This window comes from Aulostomus chinensis, chromosome 19 (genome assembly GCF_037954235.1).
Source record: "Aulostomus chinensis isolate RoL2024-O1b breed Wild chromosome 19, RoL_Achi_v1.0, whole genome shotgun sequence".
Taxonomy (NCBI): Eukaryota; Metazoa; Chordata; class Actinopteri; order Syngnathiformes; family Aulostomidae; genus Aulostomus; species Aulostomus chinensis.
This window is the reverse complement of record NC_141338.1, coordinates 13,745,595-13,767,096: the sequence shown is the minus strand read 5'-3', so window position 1 is coordinate 13,767,096 and position 21,502 is coordinate 13,745,595. Positions and strand designations below refer to the sequence as shown.

Sequence of the window (21,502 nt, the reverse complement as noted above, 5' to 3'; positions counted from 1 at the left end):
TCCTTACTTCTTCCTCCATGTTTACCCACTGACACTGTTGAGCAAGATACTCTTGAATGTTCAGTCGTTCTCATTACTGCAATCTATGAATGTCTTGATTAATGTGGACTGCTAACGTGACAGTCCCACAGCTCTGGTTTTGTTTAGCAGCCCCTGAGTCTGTTCTGTAATTTAAAGCTCAATATTTCTAAAGCTGTTGACTTGCTTAATTTAACACACCAGATATTACATTCATGAGGAGCTGAGGCAGATTTCTATTCAATTAATCTCCGAGGGACACAATAGCACTGGAATTCTATGGGCTGGTCAAAATCTGAGAGGAGAGTAAAAATGGAGAAATTACATTTAATACGATATTCTAATGGAGACCGCCCACTACGTTGGCTTAGCGGATTTATTTAATGATAGATATGTTACTCTTGACTGATATGCGTCTGAATTACTGATTAAAAAATGGAGAGAAGAAGGCCAGAGACGTGCAGTTTATTAAAAGTTTTGCTGTTACATAGTTTGTCCACCAGAGCACTTGCTTATGTCTTGTTGTGCACATATGAAGCGCACAATTCTTTGATTTTCAAATTAAAAGCATCACAATTACAGGATTTCTCATACACGACGGAGTTCAGTGAACAGTTTTTAGTTGTAGTTTTATTTGGATCCCCATTAGCTGCAGAAGAACTGCAGCTATTCTTCCTGGGGTCCGACACATGTAATATACAGTACATTACAACAACAAAAATTAAAAGTAAACATAAAAATAAACATAAAAACGTCGCATGTAAAGAAAGGAAAAAAAAAAGACTAAAAAGTACAAAAATGATAGTTACAATCCATAGATATTCTCCATTAAATATCTAGATACAATATACAATCACGCAGTAAGATTCAATACAACCATACTCATCCACTCAATAACTAGCATCAACAAATTCAAACAATGCCGGAAACAAAAAGAGTTCATTACACAAACAGGTTTGTAACCAAGTGATCAAATTGTGCTATTGGTGTGACGGCAGAGTGGAAGCTACTCGTTCTGAAGGAATCGGCCTGAGCTGTTCTTCAATAGTGTGCTGGGTCTTGTTCTCATGCCCTCGTAGTGTTGTTTCTGTTTTTGTGTGTGGTGGTGCAGTCATGGTTGTACCCTTTAACCGCAAATATCACTGGGACCAGAAATTGCTGAAGAGCATTTAATCCCCGGGAATTCACATTACAGCCACACTGACCTCCCACAGCCCCCCATCCCCACCCCCCCATGACAAATTAGCCACCGACCAACACGGTCCAGACGTACACGAGGTTTTGACCTGCTCTTGTTTCATGTCTCCAGACTCCTTTCTCACATTTAAGATTCAAGACTGTTCCTCCACAGGAATATTAATATGATACGTGATCAGCTTGCCGTCAGAGTTTCTCTGAGTAGGACTTAGGAGCTGTGCAGAAGCAGAGAATCAAATCAGTCATGATTGGTCTTTAGTCATTATACATACGGGCCTCAGCTGCACATACGGAGGTGAAATTAATTTTTAAAACAACCATTCCAACAATTATCCTACTCGACCAAACCTTTCATTATGGACAGGCTCCTGAAACCTTTGTCTAAGATCAAATTCCTCCCGGGATACTGACGGTCAGAGCTGCCGCTGAAGCTGCCGTCCTGTATCTCTGCGAAATGAGAAGCACACAATGCTCGTCTTCTCAACGACTGGGTTTGCACGCAATTCTCCTCCTCTAATTTCACCCACACGCTCATGAACAAATCAAGGAAATGTGGGGGGGTTTTTCGACCCGGCACTTTTATATAATAAATATCCTGATACACATCTTGTCTCTGGAGTCAAGGTCACAATATTACAAGATTCACATCCTCTGAAAGGATATCCCTCAGCTCCACTGTGTGGTGCACCATCCTTATTAAACTTTCAACTGAATGCTGCAGGCTGTTTTGTAGCATTCTGGATACTTGTGCTCAATCTATGGTATAAGTACCTTTTAAGGCTAAGCTGTATTTACTGTGCTGTAAAAATGATTTCCTAACAAAGTATTTTATACCATAAAAACAGTTCCGTTCCTTGGGTGCATGGCACTTTTCACTGTTCACTCTGTCTTCCCGTCTGTCCTCCATGCTCTGTATCTCCCTTCCATGGGTGTCTAACTCCATGAATCGAATTCTCCCACCAAAAATCTCTCAACTCTGACTTTGTCTGCAGGCGTAAGGTTTTCTGTTAACCTCGGATTGACTCTAAATACGATGACATAGTATCTACTTTGTGCTGAATCCCTGCTCTTTTCCCCTCAATCCCACCGTTTATCCACCTTCCTCGCCTCACCATGTGCTCTTGTAGATTAGACTTGGCATTTGGCTTCAGTACATCCCGAGTGTTGTAAGCACAAGTGCATGTCTCCAGTTGTCCCTTTGTCTTTTGACAGAGGGATGCACGGAGATGTTCCCAAGTTGGGGCCAGTACGAGGTTAACTGAATGAGCCCGACATACCCAGTCAGGAGCTCCTCGCTAGCTTGGCTCAACACACTAGTGCTCACATTTTTACAAATCTAAATCTCTAAACCCCAGGTTTTGTCTTGCTTAGTGGAGCCAGACAAGGAGTTTTTGGTGGCTTTGCCTTTTTCTTTTTTCGTCTAACATGGAGAGAAATGTGCTTCAATAGCCTGGAGCCTCTTTAGGTATCTTTCTGCACTTAGGTTTTGATTGGCAGCCCAGAAGCTCAGCCAGTATTACCATAGCTATCTCACTGCACCACATGCCCAACAGCCCTCACAGCCACCAAAGCCGACTGTCACGCCTCTTAACTTACAACCTATAGAGTTCACTCATAAAAAGGATAAACATGCAAACAGGGCCTTGTGCTGGTCCCACAAAAGTTTTAGCAGCAAGCTGAAGTTGAAATGGTAGCAGTAAACCATAAAGGAAGGATTTTTAAAAATAGTATCCCAAGGAAAAACCTGAACATGTCTTATTGTGGCTCCTTGAACAGTATCTGAATCTGTTGTCTGCTCCTCTAAGAAAGTGCAGATTTAGAGTGTTTCCTGAAGTCGTTTGCTATCTTACTGAGCAGCAACAGTTGCAGCAGAGAACATTTGGTGTGAGCAGCATTCTGTAGCCGTAGCCTGATTGAATCCACTGCTCAAATAACTTCAAATGATGGGAGGGGATTTGCAGCACATCATGTTTATGTATTCATTTATTTATTTCTACTATTCGTACATGCAAACTAATGCCACACTATCACAAACAGTAAAAAAGGTACCAATCAGCAAAGATGAAACTTGATAAAAGCAAAGGTGTCTGTCTCTCTGCCATCCTCAGACTCCCACGGGATGGACCTGTTTGCAGTTGCAGTGCACGAGTTTGGTCACGCCATCGGTCTGGTCCACACTTCTGCCATGGAGTCCATCATGAGACCATACTACCAGGGTCCTGTTGGAGACCCTCTGAAATATGACTTACCCTATGAAGACAAGGTCCGCGTCTGGCAGCTCTATGGTACGAGGGGACTTTGTATTTAGGACAGCAGGAGAGAGAGAGAGAAAGAGAGAGAGAACAAGGTTATTAATTAATGAAAAAACATAGTTGAATTTAATTAGACCTCTTTTCGGAATATGACCTTATCACAACATTTTTAGATGTACAGAGAGTAGCAGTGCACTGGTGAGACAATAATGACCATGACCCCGAGAGCAAAGTTCAGTAGAGACTAGCAGAGTCAACTGAGGTTCTTCAGGTGGAGCTCAGACTAACTACAGTTTCCTTGCTTGAATTTGGCTGGACAGCAAATTGTGTTTGTTCACGTCATTCTTGTTCTAACTTAAAACTACTGTTGCAGCTGTTTAATCTGTGGTGGTTTATCTGAATAAAATGCTGTGGCCGTGGACTTGTAGCTCTGAGCAGTCACTGCTGCTAGCAAGTGCCAGAGTTAAGTTAACGTTAGCCATCCCCACTCACAGAAAATCGCATCTCTGAGAGCAACAGAGAAGTTCAAAGCGCTGGTGAAAGTCAATGTGGTTCGCTCATGTAAGGCTTTTCCATCAGCATTGACCACAAGGTAACAGACAGCCAGCATAGCAAGTAGCCTGGCATGCTAGCTGCGGTAAGCACCCATGGTCCAACAGCCCAACGTCACCAAATTGTCATGAAATTCCCCACCAGCTCACACAGACAGTTGCTATGATATCATTTGAAAGGTCATTGGATGTTTAACATGAAGGCCATGTTTTCTTGATAATAAGCAATCAATTATCCAGATTTCCATCCAGTAACCACAATTAATCACATGAATTAAATCAGAGCAGCTATTGAATATTTATATCGTCAGTTACATCGAGAAATAAAACCACTTATCTTGCTTAGGTGTCAGAGACTCTGTGTCCCACACCACTCAACCGGGCAGGAACTCACAGACAGCTGAACCTCCTGTCCTGCTGGACCTTCCTGAAAACAGATCCAGTGTCCTGTAAGTAGACAATCCCTCCAGTGCAACTAGAAACCCTAATCTGGTTGTCAAACACATAAAATAATCCACCTAAACCTTTCCTTCAATAATGCCTTTTCCCCTGCATCCTGACCCACGCGCTCACGCACACACACACACACACGCATGCACGCACGCACGCACACTCACATGTTCCAACGGATTCATCCTCCTCCAAGCCCCCCAGGCCTCTGTTCTCTCTGTCTGCTTCCTTAGTAAAGATGTTGGAGCAGAGAGTGAGATAAATGGCCACTGTAGATAAAAACAAACAGGTAGAGTTGAAAGTAGAAAGCCCCGCTAACGGCCCCTAAATCCTGCCGTTTGAAGCCTTGAGGAGAACTGAAAAGGTAAAGATTGGTTTAAAGGTGGCACACAGCCGGCCATGAAACTGCCAAGTTCAATGGCTTTTCATCTCAGGAGCATGAATGTGCTCAGTGTCAAGGCAAAGTGTGGCCACAGTGACGATCTCATAACTATCTTGGCATTCATTCAGCGTTTCTAATGAGTCAGACGACTTATCCAGCGCTGTACGTTTTTAAGATAATTTGTGCTCAAATCAATGAATCACGAGCATTTTCAGCAATCACGGTGCTAACCTCTATATTTTAGTATATCAATAATTGAAAAAACAAGTAGAATTGTGTGCTTTCGCCAGTGAGTCAACTGTACCTTCATGTCTTGAATTGCTATTATGGAGCAGACTGTTTCACAGCACATGGCCGTATAAAACCCACATCTCCCCACTACCATTAGCCTGTCACTGCGGTCATTACTCATGTTTCACCTCCTCCTCCGCCTACATCAGGACTTGATTCGTAGCAAAATTTGGCTCACAAGGGTCCCAAACGCTGACCACTAGGCAGCACTGTTGTGTCACCGGGGCTCTGAATGGAGACCTTTGTTGATAATCCAAGAGCTGACAGGCTCCCACTCACAGTGGCAGCCCTGTGGTGCTAATGGCTTCATCATCAGCAGGCCGACCACGTCACTGCTTTAGATCACTTATTATCCCTGCAGATAAATGCACTGGGGGACCTCAGTGTGACAGCAGGGTAGCATCTCACCTAATGTTTAGCCTATTTCATTGAAGGAAACACATGCACTAACATGCACACATTCAGAAACTCTCAGTGGGTGAGCGCAATTATCACGTAAGTAACTCTTTGTGTATGCAAATCAGATTAACTGGATTCAGTCTCTCTTGTCCTACTCTTCTCTCTGCTTTTCTTTTCCTGCTTCCTCCATGTCCATGTCTCTCAAGACTGGTGCGAGATGCCCCCGACAGATGCACCAGTCACTTTGATGCCGTGGCCCAAATACGAGGGGAGGCCTTCTTTTTCAAAGGTATTCAAGACCAGAAGGAGAAAGTGCACAAGAGATAGAAGCAGACAGATGGATAGCAGGTGATGGTGAGAGACAAGAAAAAGAAGGAGGGGAATGGACAAGAGATAAATTGAGAGTAAGGCACGGGGTGCTGGACACGGGTAGATTGGTGGCTCCAGCGATCAATAGAAAGCCAAGTCATGTGTTGCTCCCAGGGCGCGTCTGACACACCATCACATATTTTACAGTCTAAACAAAATGCTCCCATAGAGTCCAGACTGTCTTTCTGAATCCATTATCTGCTTAACTTTAAATTGATCTTTTCTGGCTCATTAGCCAGTTGGGCTAATGTATCAGCAAAGTGAGAAGTTTCCTGAACATGTTAAATATGGTCATATTGTAACTCCTCATCAATAACATAGCAGTACATCATTTGTACTGGCTAAGGTATGCTGCAAAGATAGATCTCTGCTCCTGAGCTCAAGATGGCACCAGTAACAATCTTAGGAGAAACTTGTAGACACTAAACTTTCTCCACAAACAATTGAATGATCATCATAAACATCTAAAAGATGGCATGAAAAAACTGCAAGCTCTAACCAGTCTCGTGGTATAGGGAAGTACTTTTGGCGACTAACACGAGAGAAGCACCTGGTGTCTCTGCGTCCGGCTCAGATCCATCGCTTTTGGAGGGGCCTTCCACCCAATCTGGACAGTGTGGATGCTGTCTATGAGAGGCCTGGAGACCATAAAATAGTCTTTTTCAAAGGTACGGTGTGGAAATATTCTAATTTGTTTTGAAAATGTGAATAGCATCCATGCTGCTCCATATCAGGTCCAATTGCTAGAAACCGATTAACATCTGAGGTTTTATTCCTTGCTTCAATTCTTCTTTGACCAGGGCTCAAATATTGGGTCTTTAAAGACAACAATGTAGAGGAGGGTTACCCCCGTCCAATCAGTGACTTCGGCCTACCCCTGGAGGGCGTTGACGCAGCCTTCGTTTGGCTTCACAACGACAAAACCTACTTCTTCAAGGACAACCACTACTGGCGCTACGATGATCACCTTAGACGGATGGACCTGGGCTATCCCAAAGACAGCACGCTCTGGAAGGGGCTGCCACCGGGTCTGGACGATGCCATGAGGTGGTCTGATGGTGAGTTGCTGTATTTAATAAATGTTCATTCTGCTAAATGTGCTGTTGCCGCAAATGTAACTCACGTTAAATTCAGCAAGAGAACTGAATCTTTGATAAAGCCACAAGCTTAGAAATTTCATCATCATCAGAAATCTTCTAGAAAACTCTTAAACCAGTTTTTGTAGCTGTTGTGTGGGCACAAATAGAGCTCTAAAAATGTTGGAAAATAATGTGCCACTTGGATAGTCCAGATTTGTCGTTTGAGACAAGACGTTTTACACAGACAACTCACTTTCTCAAACCTCTGCTATAAGTTTAGCAGCTCTCTGGTTTCTTCAACACTGAAGGCTACAGACATCCTTTTCATTTCCTAAATCAAGGGTTTTATCATGCCAGTTGACACTAAACTACGTAAACGACATAAACCGAGGAGGCAACAGTACACACATCAATTCCACAAACAGAAGTACAAATACTTGTGTAAAAATTGACAGTGTTAAAAGTTAAATGCTGATTCAGCCTTTTTTCTGCAGTAAAAGTAAAGTGAGGCTCTTAAATTTACTCAAAAGTATTAAGTAAGGACGTCAAAGCTCCTCCTCCTCGCCACCAACATCACGTTCTTCACTTGACATCATTTCCTCTTAGTTGAATGCCCTGAACTCATCCACCATATTCACCCAATAAAAAGGGAAAAAAAAAGATATCTACAAGCTCCTCAAACTTTGGTGGACGTCAGCCTCTTCTTTTTATATATTTTGTCCAGTGACGACCAGTGTATGTGTATGTTGACGAGTAAACAAGTTATCTGCCCCCTTGAACAAACCATCCTCCATTTCTCTTAGTTGTCACTATACTAACCTGTTTTAGATTGTAAGAAGTACAAAGCAGTTACTTGTGTTTAAATGTAGGGAGTAAAAGTAAGAAGTAATGAAGTAATGTACGGATACCTGACAAATCGACTTACTTTAAAAATCTCTGCATACAAGCATATAAATGGGTATGGCCTTTGCAAAATGGTTCAGTCCATATACCAGCACAATTCATTAAAGAAATCACAACACCCACTGGACAGCACCAGTACGTTTCCAGTTAGCAAACTTTGTTAGAGGACAGAAAAGTGACTGCACCAGAAGAAGGTTGTGAGACTGGCATCTCACCAACAGCTGTGACCTCTACAGCAAACACAGTGGAGAGAGCCGTGTTGGTGGTTATAAATCCACAAGCCGGCCCCCCTCATTAATCCATGCTGAAACTGTGAGCTCAGTGGAGGTGCTAAGATTTATATCACTCAAACAAGATGAGCAGATCTCAAATCTAATCCGGCAGAGAATGTTCCTTCTGGATGAACCTCAGATGAACCTGATTTGGTCCTACAGGGACATCCATCTCCTCTGTCTTTTCCGACATCAACTCTACGTTTGTCTGTTTTACTTATTGAATTCAACTGCAATTGTTAAGCTTGGACGTGTGAGTCCTCACATGGATTCCATTGTGCATTATTTCAACTGATGTGTGTCTTAGAGTGATGACGGCCAAGACGATTTCTTTTTGAGGGGTCCTACTCATCTGTTGCCACCATGAGAACTGTTTTCTGTGGCAGCATGGCACTGCCTTCTGTTCATATATACAACTAAACCAGTTCCAAAATTTAATTATAATCTGTGAAATTTCTTAAACATGCCAGGGAGGAAAAGTCAATGCCAGATGGATCACACAAGTATTGTTCTCAACTATCTGCCCACAAACTGGTCTATAGTATCTATGACATATGGTCAACTACTGACCCAGCTGTTAGAGAAAGTCATCAAACATTTCTAGTCGACTTTTTCAAGCGTAAATCAGCCAATTATGATCTTTGAATAGAACTTGCTTTCTAGTTAACGTGTAGCACAAACCTTCTCTGGGAAACAAATGGTTTGTTTACGTAAGACAGCAACAAACCTGTATCCCTGTTATTTAAAGGTTCTACTCCACCACAAGCCTTGGTGATATCAGCTGCGGAGTTGTTAGGGTCATACCCTTTATGGATATTTTGCTCTTGTAATCCTTGAATATCTGTGGGTGGTGGAGCAGCTCCCTTCAACCAGCCCCAGGATCCTTGCTCCCACCACCCTTTACCTTTTCTTCTTTCAGAAGCCTGCTTGCTCTGCTTCTTCCACCAGGGGGGATCTGGTGAATCCTGATGGTCATCTTCAATGTTTCACTTCCCTTAGAGTGACTTCTCCGTGTAGCTGCCGAACCCTGATAAACTGGATTTGTGTTTTTACCTAGCTTGTTCTGTTTGAGCAGGATAGTGAGAGTAGAGACAGCGCGCATCTACACCTGATATAATCTGTTCTTTCTGCAGGCTTGCTTCACATACCTTTGCTCACAAGACCTGGTTCTTGCACCATCTGTACCATTTTAGCACCACATCGTGTGCTGTAAAGTCAGGTTCTGGTAGTCCCGGGGTGGGTTGGTGTCCAAATATATTTGAGATGTGGGTTCTTCTGAGGGGCGGCACGGTGGTACAGTGTTTAGCACTGTCACCTTTGGGATGAGATGGACCGCAGAGTGAAGGCAAAAGGACCAACAAGAGCTCAGCATCTCTGGGAGCTCCTTCAAGACTGTAGGAGAACCATTTCAGGTGACGACCTCATGAAGCTCATGCACAGAAAGCCAAGAGTGAGCAAAACAGGTTTCAAAGCAAAGGGTGGCTATGTTGAAGAATCTAAAGTATAAAACAGGTGTTGAGTTGTTTCACACTTTTGTGTATCTGTGTTCATTCATAGTTTTGATGCATTCAGTGAGAACCTACAATGTAAATAGGAATGAAAATAAAGAAAAAACATTAATGAGAAGGTGTGTCAGGTGGCACGGTGGTGCACGGTGGTCAGCACTGTGGCCTCACAGCAAGAAGGTTCCAGGTTCCAGTCCCGACTCCATCACAGGATCTTTCTGTGTGGAGTCTCCATGTTCTCCCTGTTCCTGTGTGGGTTCTCTCTGGTACTCCAGCTTCCTCCCACAGTCCAAAGACATCAAGAGGGGACGAGGCTGATTGATACTCTAAATTGACCGTAGGTGTGACTGTGAGTGTGAATGGTTGACTGTCTATGTGTTGGCCTGAAAGCTGCTGGAACAGGCTCCAGCCCCGCAACCCTTAACAGGATAAACGGAAGAAAATGGATGGATGGATGGATTCTTCTGAGGCCTTAAAAGAGTATTTGGCCTGTATGAAGAGGCTCAGCCTCCACTGGGGTGTCCTTGACGTATCTGTGTGACCCATGTCCTGGCTCCAGCCTTGTCCAGCTCCCTTTCTGATTTTACTGATTTTAATTCTCTTTATTCTACTCCATGCTTTGGTGCTTTGGACAGACAGATCAAACACCTTGCTCAAACATGAGCCCCATCCCCCTGTTTTGTGGACCAAGCTGATAGACTTCAGCGGCAGCTTCAGGGTGTTTCTACCAAACCACAGGCCATAAAAGAAAATCATTGTGGCTTGTGCAAAATTTTGTGCACCCAAAGAGACCCCAGAGGAGCTTCTCTGGCCGTAGGCAAATCAACAGTGGTCATCTCTATGAATTTTATAGCCTTACAGAAAATGAACCTAGTGCAAACACTCTGTGACCACCTTTAATCAGCGATGAAAGACTCTGAAAATAAAAGGTAGATACTCACAATGCAGGTGAAGGATAGAAATAATTTACATTTTTTTCAATTGTTATTACTTCAGCAGATGACAGTCAAGGGGAGCTGTGAAGGTCAAGATGAGATCTCTATCAGTGCATCATCAGTGCACCACTCTAATCTCCAGGGATACATGTGCAAATGGGGGGCGGGGGGGGGGGTGCTGTGGAACACCTTGTGAGTTACTAAGCATGATAGTGGTCCTATCATGCCTTGGAGTTACAGTCACTGTAACCTTGCATGAGTGAATTTCACGAAATAAAGCAAACATGACTCCATCTGTAAATACACAACTGAATAGTGAAGCTGTCGGTTTGGACAACAGGATTAAGATCCTGAACACGCCTTCAAACCTTCAAATCCACCGTGAACCGCCTCAGGAGACCCAAGTTTTGGAACGGACCTCACAGTTGTCTGATTTCAACATAATTGAAAGTCTTGTGGGTTTATCTTAACTGAGCGATGGCTGCAAGAGTGCGCAGGAATATGGCAAGGCTACAACAAGCCTTTTGAATGAAAGAATGGGAGGAAATCCCAAACACAAAATGGGTAGAAAAAGAGTTTACAAGCTGCGATGTCGGCCGGAGGGGGGGGTGGGGGGGGGTTACAGGTACTAAATGTCGAGGGTATCTCAATCTTTGCCAAGGTGCTCATCAGGTTTTGTAAAGGATATTGTGCTGTTATATTTTTGAATAAAGGATCTTGTGAGGAGTGGCACAACAGAAAGAAAACTTAACAATGTAGCAAGCTTTCTGTTTTAAAGTGGTTCATCTTCAGTCTTTCCTGAAGACATTTTTGTCGTGATTAGTAAAATAGCAAATTAAAAATGCTACATTCAATACTTGTAAACTTGCTGGTGTTGTGGGAGCCTTTCTCCTTCAGGAGGAAGTAGGAGGGGTCAGGATTCCCAGGCAATGGCCTTTAGCTTCCATTAAAACTTCAGGAGCCTGGGGCAGTTCTTTAGCCAAGTGGTTGCACCAATGCTGATGCAGCTCTTACTCGATCGGCTAGAAGATATGAATGTGAGGTCACAGAGCTATGACATACATTTTAAATTGGCTGGAAGCAAAATAGATTACTCTAGGACACACCAAGCGCAATATCAGGCCTTAAAAAGCAATTGATACATGAATAAAAGTCGTAATATTTTATCTTACTCACTCTCTTTGCCTTCCCTCCTTTTTCAATCTCTCTTCTCAAGACGGGACTGAGTTTGTGGGAGGATAATGCCATCATTACTGGAGCATGTCACGCCTGCATTTCTAATGTCAGTAATCTTTACAGACTCGGTGCATCTGTGCCTGTAACACATTCTTGCCTTTTACCTCCTATAAAATGTCTAGCACCTGTCATAAAATCCAGGCATAGACAGAGGCGAGCAGGTGAGCTATCAGCTGGCCACCCTGTAATTATGTGTGGCATCAGCATGACATTAACCATTAGAATCATTATTAGTGCTCGCCACAAAACCATGAAAGATTAATCAAACTTAGAAATATATTACAATAACAGCAGTTTGGTAGAAGGGACTGGATGTTTTATGCAGTTAAAATAAATTATTCAATAATTCTACTGATAATTCTGTTGTGACATTTGTGCCACTGTAAAAGTTCGATGCTGAGCCTTCTTTTAGTGTACACGACGAGTACAATTTATCATGTTTTCTCAAGTTAAAGTGCTGCTACTTTATAATTGTATCGGCTGAAGTAGAAGTAAAAGTGTTGCTATTTTATTCATCTCAGAAAAAGGCTTTTATTTTTTTCTCAAGGAGAGGTTCACTTTTATGCTCTCCGTGTGCAGCTTTAGGTTGTGTGGGTGAATCCACTGCTGTAAAGGGTTTCAAAAAAAGGAGCGAGAGAAATATATTAGTATATTTTTAGTATCAGTGAAACGTAATTTCATGTTCTGTGTGAAAAGTATAAACAACATCAAAAGAGGAGCCTTATATTCCAGCGGCGCAGCCTTCCTCTCCTGTAGCTCGAAAAAACAGCGAGAAATTAGCACTGGCCACGTGTGCCGCACGTTAAATTACAGACTCAAAACAATTAAATCACGATAGTTCCATCTAACAAAATAACAGCATTAAAACATGAATGCGCTGCAGTCATCTGTCGAGGGAAGCCTTTCCCACTTGAAATAGTTATGGTTACTTTACCTTACAATCTACTTGGCAGCATTTACAGAGCAAATACGCTTTAAATTCACTTCATATGAGTGCTTCCTCCAGTTGGCTGTCCAGATTAGCCTTTGATAAAACACTTGTTCAAAACTGGCACGAAAACAACTCATTAGCAGGAGGTACTCGGTCTTTATTCCAGGCCATCCTCACTGGGAGCGACATCACCCTCGCTCCTCCCTCCTCCTCCTCCTCCCCTCGCTAAACACCCCAGCTGAGTGTTTGGACGCTCTTTTCTCTGTCAGGTGTTCACGGGTCTGTGTTGCGTCTGAGCTTTCGCCAGCTTCAGAGGTCTTGCTCCAAGCGCTTTGATGTCTTTGAGGAGGTGCAGGCCAAATACAAAAATCCCCCATTTTAGAAACACATAGATGTATATAAACACAAACACACACATCTTCACATGTACACAGGCCTTCGGGCCGAGGAATTGGAGGCACATCAAAGCATTTATCTTCCTGTCGGCAGCCTCCATGAGCCCAGGATGCTGCGATAACTGTGGGACGCAGACAGGAGGAGAACAGAGAAAAGAGGATGGGGAGAGGGATGAGGACATTGCTGGAGGGGAGGCCTGAACAGAGTTATAGGAAGCAGCTGAAGAACGACCACATTTATTACAATTGCCCTTCTCAGTAATCCTGCTGACTTTTATGTTTGTCGTATTTTATTACTTATTTGCATCCTTGTTGGGCTCTCATCTGCCTTCCGGGCAAAAGCTACCTCTCCACCTTGTGCGTCCTTCTGTTCTTTGTTGTTATTTTCTACAATTTTACTGTCTCAGCCTTGAAAAAAAGTCAAACTATCACTCTCTCTTCCCTCTCCCTGTGAAGGCTCGTCCTATTTCTTCAAGGGGAAGGAGTACTGGCGAGTGCCGGGTAGTGATATGGAGGCGGAGGCAGGATACCCCCGCCTCATCGCCAAGGACTGGCTGCTGTGCACGGAGATGCAGTCGGACTCTCCGGACACAGAGTCCAAAAGCACTGAGACACGAGTCAACGGGCACCATCACCCGGACCACGCGGAGAACGGATACGAGGTGTGTTCCTGCACCTCTGACTCTGCCTCGCCTTTGGGCGCCCGCCCCTCCCCGTCCCCCGTGTGGCTGCTGCCACCCCTCTGGACGCTCTCGCTGGCCCTCCGCTCTGAACTGCTATGATGCCACAACATTGGACAAGGTTCTCAAGCTGGGTGCAAGAAAGTGACTGGCTTGTAGAGAACACCCAGTCGACATACAAAGTGGAATATTTGTTCATATAAATATTAATTGGTATGTTTTTTTGCACTTATTTTTTTGTTATTTATTTCACATGATATTTGACCGTCATCTAAAGCGCCTTGCAGTATGCATAGTACATACAGTTATCATATTAATATTAGGGTATGCCTCGTCATTTCACCCATAACGGCAACAGTAGACTTTGCAGATGAAGTTACGCACACACACATTCTCTCGTAGTTTCTTTCTGAATGTTTGAGTCTCATCCCTGTGAGGAAGGCTACGTATGGGCTGATCTGAAATAGGATCACACATAATAAAACTATAACTAACAGCACCTTTATAATTATGTTTTTCACGTGCGGCATGCTTACAGCAATAATGAAGGGCAACCTGGGAGAAAACAAATGAAGTGGTGAAAAAGTTACATTTTTACCTCAAAAGGATTAACGGGACATTTAGGAATATACTTTCTTACCAGAGAACAACAGTGGACTTTTACTGTGTTCAGTAAATGTGAGGGTGTTAGCTAAGTTTAGCATAATGACAGCAAAACATCTTGCCTGGTTTTGTCTAAAGGTCTTGAAACGTCCAAACAGTAGCTACTGCATAGTTCCCTATTTTCCCACCAAAGTTAGTGCATAGATGCAACTTATTTAGTGTAAACCAGCTAAAAAAGACTCCCCTGCCTTGTCAACTACTTTTCCTTTCTTAGAGTGAATCAAGTGACGCTCTCGTACTTGCATGACATAAAAAACAAATCTAATCCCTTAAAACAAAAGTAACTTTTCCTGCCCACCTGTTTACACGGTGAGATGTGGAAAGACTGGTCATAGAGAAGACGGGCAAAAAAATCAGCCTGTCCACCTAGGAGTCATGTTTCCATCACTGGACAGTTGGAGCTGGAGCTAAAAACAGCTAAGTGCTAGTTAGCGTAGCACGGTGGTACTGGATGTGCTGCGTCAAAAGTCATCAAATACTTAGCCTTTACGTGTATGAATAGAACTAGTTTTATGTGTACCATTGGCTATGGTAGATACACGTAAAACAGAATTCAGAATCAGATGCATTGGGTTTCCAGATTTCCTCGGGTGCGATGATTTGATGCAGCACTTCAAAACGTAAGCCAACAAAACAAAACATTTGTGCAGGACTACCAGAGCAACTGCTGTTAATAATCATGAGCGGCTTTGTAAGGGGGGGGGGCTTCTGGACAAACCAAGACCATGAACCGGAGTCAGATTGACAGAGAGATAGATGGAACTTTATTGATCCCACAACGGGGAAATTTGTGTGTTGAGTTATTTGATGACTTGACCTTAGCTATGCTAGCACTTTGCACCCGCTAACATTCATTGTGGTCCTCTAACTAGCAGTTACTTGCATTTGGGTCTGATAAATGCACAGAGAGAAGGGGTTCAGTTTTCTTCCCAAAAAAGTTGGCATATTCCTTTAGCACATTATCTTTTAATGATTTTATCACTCACAATATAGAATGACATGCTTTTAAAAGGGGATTATTAAGTACACTTTGTGATGTTTGACAAAACCAGGCTAGCTTTTATGCTCAGCTAAGCTAACACACTCCTGCTTCTGGGATATGACACTGACATTATTTCTCAGCAATTAACTAAAATGTCAAACCATGTCTTTAAATAGTGCCTGTCAGGCCGCTTAGCACCTCTACCAGTTAGCTTAGCTACAGTTAAAGTCATAGCAACCGCTGCTGTTGGTGTTTGGGTCCAACGATCCAAGAGAGAGAGAGTTCTCTCTGTCTGACAGAAAGGGCTTCATGCAAGACTCAACTAGGGCAAATAATGATATTCAGGGATCTAGATAGTGAAGTGAGACAGCTGACTGACATGTTGGCACGTATCTTGGCAGACAGGTGAGCGCTACCCCAGGATAGCACCCTGTTGATACTTAACAGATGAATGGCACCCTGGGATGTAGACAGGAAGACACATGAATGGCATGCGGGGATGTCGACAGGTGGATGAATGGTCTCCTGGGCTGCAGACAGGTGAATACCATCCGGCACCACTACTTACAGAAAAAAAGGGCTCCCAGAGATATAAGACGGCGAAACAAATGAGTGATTTCATTCAGAAAGTAAAAATTCAAGAACTTTATCGACGTCGCTTTACGCCATTATCCTCGCTTCAAACTGCTTCGAACTGCTGCTCATGTATCTCTATGAATTATCGTCGCCACCCCTGACACAGAAGCATTCCCTGCCCCCGTCAGTGGCAGCTTTGGGTTTGTCAGGGTTTTTTTTTTCTTCTCTTTTTTTTTTTTAGATATAATGAATATGGATAGCTTGTGATTCCATATTACTTTGGTCTGATTACAGAGTCATTTTCCAAGCTGGTGATGTCCTCTGTCAACCTCACAAGACCCAACTGGATTTTGTTTCTCCCTCAAATATACAGTTTTAAATATAGACGCAGGTATATTTGAGTTCAAATGTTCCATGGTTCCAAGTCGATTGTATATTTCAAGGTGTGTTTTCTAATGTAAAATATTTTTCTAGAAAAATAAAAGAATCTGACTGACTCTCGTGGCCAGCTGGGCTCCAGTGCATTTGTACGGAGGTAGATTATTTTTGAGTCTTGCGGCTGTGTGTAATTATTTAGTGTAATTGAAAGGAAGCCTCGGCTCCAAGACAGATTAAAGTAACATGACAGCTTGCACACACCAACTGGGGAGCAGCTCTTCTGCCCACTGATGTTTTCTCTTGTAATGTCACTGCTGTCCATCATGAATCCAAACAACGTCGTGTTGCTCACACAAACAGAGTTGGTTGATGAATGCATTTGCTGCCAGGAGAGTTTTTATGAAGGACCTGGGATTTTTTTTTTTTTTAAGCATCTACGGATCCCAGGAAGTTAAAAACTAAGATCAATCTATTGTCATCCTTCATCAAGAGGAAGAGGAAGACATATTTTTTGCAATAATCCTTCAAATATGGTTCAAATTTTACTGAGCCAGAATATTTTACAACACTGCAGCACAGCGCGCTCTACTGGACAAGGAGGTAATTCAAAAACACAACCAAGACACTAAAAAAGTGTTCACGTCAGCTATTATTAGCTGATAAATTGCTATTATCGCCCGGGCAATTCATCAGTCGTGCTACTTTATATGATAATTTAATTTATTGAAAATAAATTTTGTTTTTGTAGCACTTATCGAAGCGGTGTTAGATCCAAAAGGTTTTACAGTGAAAATAAAATATTCATAAACAGGTGATGAGATACAAAAAACAACAAAAGTGACAAAAATACATTTAATGTAGCATAAGGGAGAATACAGTGGTCCAGCAATAAGTTATGAATAAATTAAACTGAAAATTAATTAAAGAATTTAAAAACTAGAAATTTGGAAATGGAGTGAAATGCACTTTCAGTGAAAATGAGTATTTATCAGATATTCAAAAGCTGGTCTTGAGTCGACTGGGCTTCTTCCATAAATGTCGTGTCACCTGATTTGAAATATTTAGTATTTCAAATACTAAAAAATCAAATGTAGGAAGCAAAAAATAAGTAAAACCATCAAGTCAGAGGCTTCACATAACCAACAAACACAATCTTAAGTTGTTTTTTTTCACAAAACAAGAATAAAATGTACCAATTATCCTCGATAACCATTCTGTTAGATTAGATTTGCTCTGTTTACAGTTTAATTTTATTCTCTGACTTGAATAATGCACAAATCATGTTTATCTTCATTGAAGATTTCATTGTTATTCCTCCCAGCATCCCCCTCTCGTCACGCCCTGCCAGGTCGAGGTGTGACACCGCTAAGAGCAGCAATTTCTCTTCCCTCCTCTTGACACACTTGAGTGGTGTTAATTAACTGGTGTGACATGGCGGCCACCAGGAGCCGACCTGCTCCGGGGGGGCATATGCAGCAGGAGGGGTCAGTTTCCAGCAGTTTGTTCACTGAGACCATTTTAGTCAGGCCTTGTAATTGATTAAGGAAGTGTAATTAGAGCGCTTCTCAATCAAGTTTTACCAGCTAGACTTAAAAGGAAGCGCTGGTCTTGTTAAGGGCGCTTACCTGAAGCTCAGCGGTTCAGTCTACTGAGCAAGTCAAGCTAAGGCCGCCATTAGCACGGGAATCAGCAAGTATCCTCTTTTGAGGTTGAGGAGAGGAATACTACTGCTGTGGTTGTATTACTACATTTAAAAGATGTTTTATGACGAGAATATAGGTTTTCATACTTGTTGACATATGTAGCTGCCCTGCTAGGTAAGACGACTAAATATATAACCCCGCTAGCAATGCTGCTAGCTGTTTCCAGTGGTGAGGTATGCTAGCTGCGGCCAGTGCCCCACTGATAACAGTCCCACACCCCTGAATGGTGTTTCCAGCAGCACTGTTTTCTCTGTGTTGGTAAAACCTGACACAGACTGTAATTTGCGTTTAAGAAACCAAAACATCATTAAGCTAACTAGCACACCCCACTAGCACTGACCGCTAATGTTAGCGTGCCTCGCCGCCGTCAATGACCAGTCGTTTGTTTGTTTTTTCTGAGTTTACTGTGTTCATGGCCACCAATAACGATATAATTTCTTTTCATTTCTTTCGAAACTGTAATTCCAAAGAGAGGATCTGTGACCAAAAAAACATTCACAGGTTTTGTATGTCATGTTTTCCTTGTCCGGCGTGGGAGAGAGACGGCGAGAGAAGTGCTTGTGATTGCCTTTGACATCACTGAAAGACTGTCTTCACAATCTGAGCCTGTCGGCACTGAGAGCAAAACAAGTGAAAAAAAGGATATTGTCCGCAACTCTGTCAAGCTCCCTTATTTAATATTTAAAATGCCTTGAAAAAGACCCAGTAGGGTCGAAATGTTGCATCTTCAAATGTTAAATATGAGAGCTTAACAGTGTCACGTCATTATCTTTTTTTCACTTGTAATTTTCATTTGTCCTCCATCTGCCAGAGGGTGGGATGTGCACACTATAATCTTTTTTTGAGAACATAACAAGACCGAGAAATATGTGATTTGATGTGAAAAATGGGTTTGCGACATCATATTGAAGCAGTTTTGTGGTTCTCACTCATTGTGATAAATCTCAAGGATTAATGATTGAAATAATTTTGGTCCCTGTCACTCATTTTGCTGCTAAATGCCAGCATTTTCCTTTAAAGGCATTGCTTTAAAATACAACGCTTTATTTGTGTTCTTAGAAAAAGTCGGGGGAGGTACAGTCCCAGTTGTCGTGGGCGGGGCTGAACCCAGGATAGAGTGATAGTGTGGGGGAACCCTGATAGGCCATGCGCGATTCGCACACTTGGTCAAAACTGTCCATTTTCAGCCTGTAGGTTGCGACCATCCATCCTCCTCAGGTGCTGCTGCTGTTCCACAGCAAACTAACCTGTTTGTTCCAACAGCCACATTCTACATTCTACATTCTAACGTGGAACGTCCTTCAGAGACAGAGATCATTGATAGATCCTATTGTCTCTCCCTCTTAATTCAATTCCATTTTATTCAAACAGCGCCAGTTCACATCAGAAGTTTTGTCAGAGCCACACACACAAGTTCAGAGACCCAACAGGAGGGAGGACATCTGCCTCGACCAGCGACCGGAGGTGATGCTCCTCTCTCAGTCGATGTGTGGTGGTGAGCAGATCTCTGCTCGCAGCTGCATTCCTGAAAAAGGTCAAATCAATTCCAACAGTTGCCCAGGAAAGGTGTCCAGGGGAGGTATGTACCCCCACCGTCGCTGTCGGCGGGATGGAGCACGTGTGGAGCATCAAGCACAAGTCAGGCGCTGCATTATTATGTGGATACACGTCAAAATATCCCCGAATTCATCATTATTCTGTCAAGGTGACGATGGCGATGAGAGCAAGGAGGACACCGGTGCTGATGTTCTGATACAAAGGCAGAGCGAGCTGCAGAATGAAAACCAGCCGGGCGGCGGGGCGCCGAATGAGAGCAAAGCCACCCTGCATCTCTGCGGACCATCGGTCTGGACTTTCTCTGGCAAACAAGCTGACACATGTTGTCAGGGGAGGACTTGCCAGACCCCCTGAAGACCCTTAACCCAGCGAAGATAAAACACCAACACATGACACCCGAATACCTCGCACTCATCATCCAGCGGGTAATAAGTCAACCCATGAAAGCAGTTGGTGGCGTGGTGTGGGAGCACATAGCTGCAGGTAGTTCGACACTTCAGTCAGCAGACATTTATATTTGTTGCATGTCCAGCTGTCTGATTACTGTTACGAGCTCCACTCATCCTCAAGAGGCAGGATATTGACTCTTAATTTGCACAAATGAATGAAAAAGGTCACTTGCTATCTTGAGAGCGTTTGCACTGGAGGACGTTCGCCAGTGTGCCTCCTTGTGCGCCTCCTGTTTTAGTTTAAAAACAGCAGTTACTCACTCGCAGCAGGAGATACTTGACGCTTTACATCCAGTCCATGAAATCCAAAGTCTCCCCCGAGTCCTTGGGTGTCTCCGTAGTAATAGAGTGTATTGAGTTTCCCTCAGTTTCTCAGTGTAATTATCTGGTGTGACCTATTGGCGCTGATCACACACTTCAGCATAGCAATGTGCTGTACGCAGGAGGGGAGAGAACCCTGATCCAGTCTCAGAACTTCCTTTCAGTGCAGCAGAGAGGTTGAAAATCGGTAACCTTCGGTAAGCTGGACGTCTTCATCAAGACCTTCAAGTGTTCAGGAGAGGATTCAAAGGCCCGACTCCTGATGATGTTAATGAACGGGATTTACCATTCACAAAGGTGTGTGAGAAACATTAAAAATGTCAGACAGAATGCGCTTCAAATGTATCGTTGTGGCATGTTTGAAGAATTCAGGAGTTCCTGAGGTATCCTATTACTTTATATCCTTATCTTATATCTCACATAAGATGACAGTGACGTTTGACCTTTGACCACCAGAGGTCAGAGTTCATCCTTGAGTCCTAGTGGGCTGTGAGGTATTGGCAGATTTTGGCTCCAGACTTGAGAAGCTTCTGGTGAGTCCTGGACTTGTCAGTGTTGCCAGATTGATTTCCAGCCCGACCACAACCCCAAACGACCCGCATGCACTACCAGAAAACCATTTCATCAACAACAAGAGCAAGACGTGACCCAAATATATGTAAATTCCCGACCGGCCCCCAGGGCCTGGATCCTGGCAGCTCCTCAGCCAGACCCTAACACAAGGAGAACAGAGACTGGAACTGAACAGGTGACGCGAGCGGTGGAGTTACTTCTCTAAACCTCAGCACCAGCAGAGACTCTTATGGAACTAGGAGGCAAAATAATCAATGAAAAAAAACACAGAGCAGCTAAAATATTCAAACCCCCTACAGAGTGGACACCTGCGATGGCGTCTGCTGGTCCGCTCACGGCGAAACCCGCTGTGAAGCACACTGATGAGCGCGAGGAAATGCACCCACTAGTGATGTGACGGTTGACAGAGTCGTTCACAGACCTGCACTGCTGTGTGTGTGTGTGGGGGGGGGGGG

At 43.3% G+C, this 21,502-nt stretch overlaps 1 protein-coding gene across 2 annotated transcripts in view; it reads left to right on the top strand.

Moving 5' to 3' along the window:
- mmp17a (matrix metallopeptidase 17a) overlaps positions 1–16,567 on the top strand; it is an 88,380-nt gene extending 71,813 nt beyond the window's left edge. Inside the window, exons 5-11 of one of the 2 annotated variants that reach the window (XR_015110410.1) lie at positions 3,324–3,500; positions 4,365–4,467; positions 5,747–5,829; positions 6,425–6,577; positions 6,710–6,967; positions 13,622–16,030; positions 16,361–16,567. Coding sequence is in view for 1 of the 2 variants with exons in the window: in XM_086187539.1 (XP_086043665.1) it covers positions 3,324–3,500; positions 4,365–4,467; positions 5,747–5,829; positions 6,425–6,577; positions 6,710–6,967; positions 13,622–13,947 (1,100 nt within the window). In the remaining variant the exon portion in view is untranslated. Of the gene's footprint in view, positions 1–3,323; positions 3,501–4,364; positions 4,468–5,746; positions 5,830–6,424; positions 6,578–6,709; positions 6,968–13,621 lie in introns of both variants that reach the window. The other variant, XM_086187539.1, reaches the window with a different exon arrangement.
- The last annotated feature ends 4,935 nt before the right edge of the window (positions 16,568–21,502 follow it).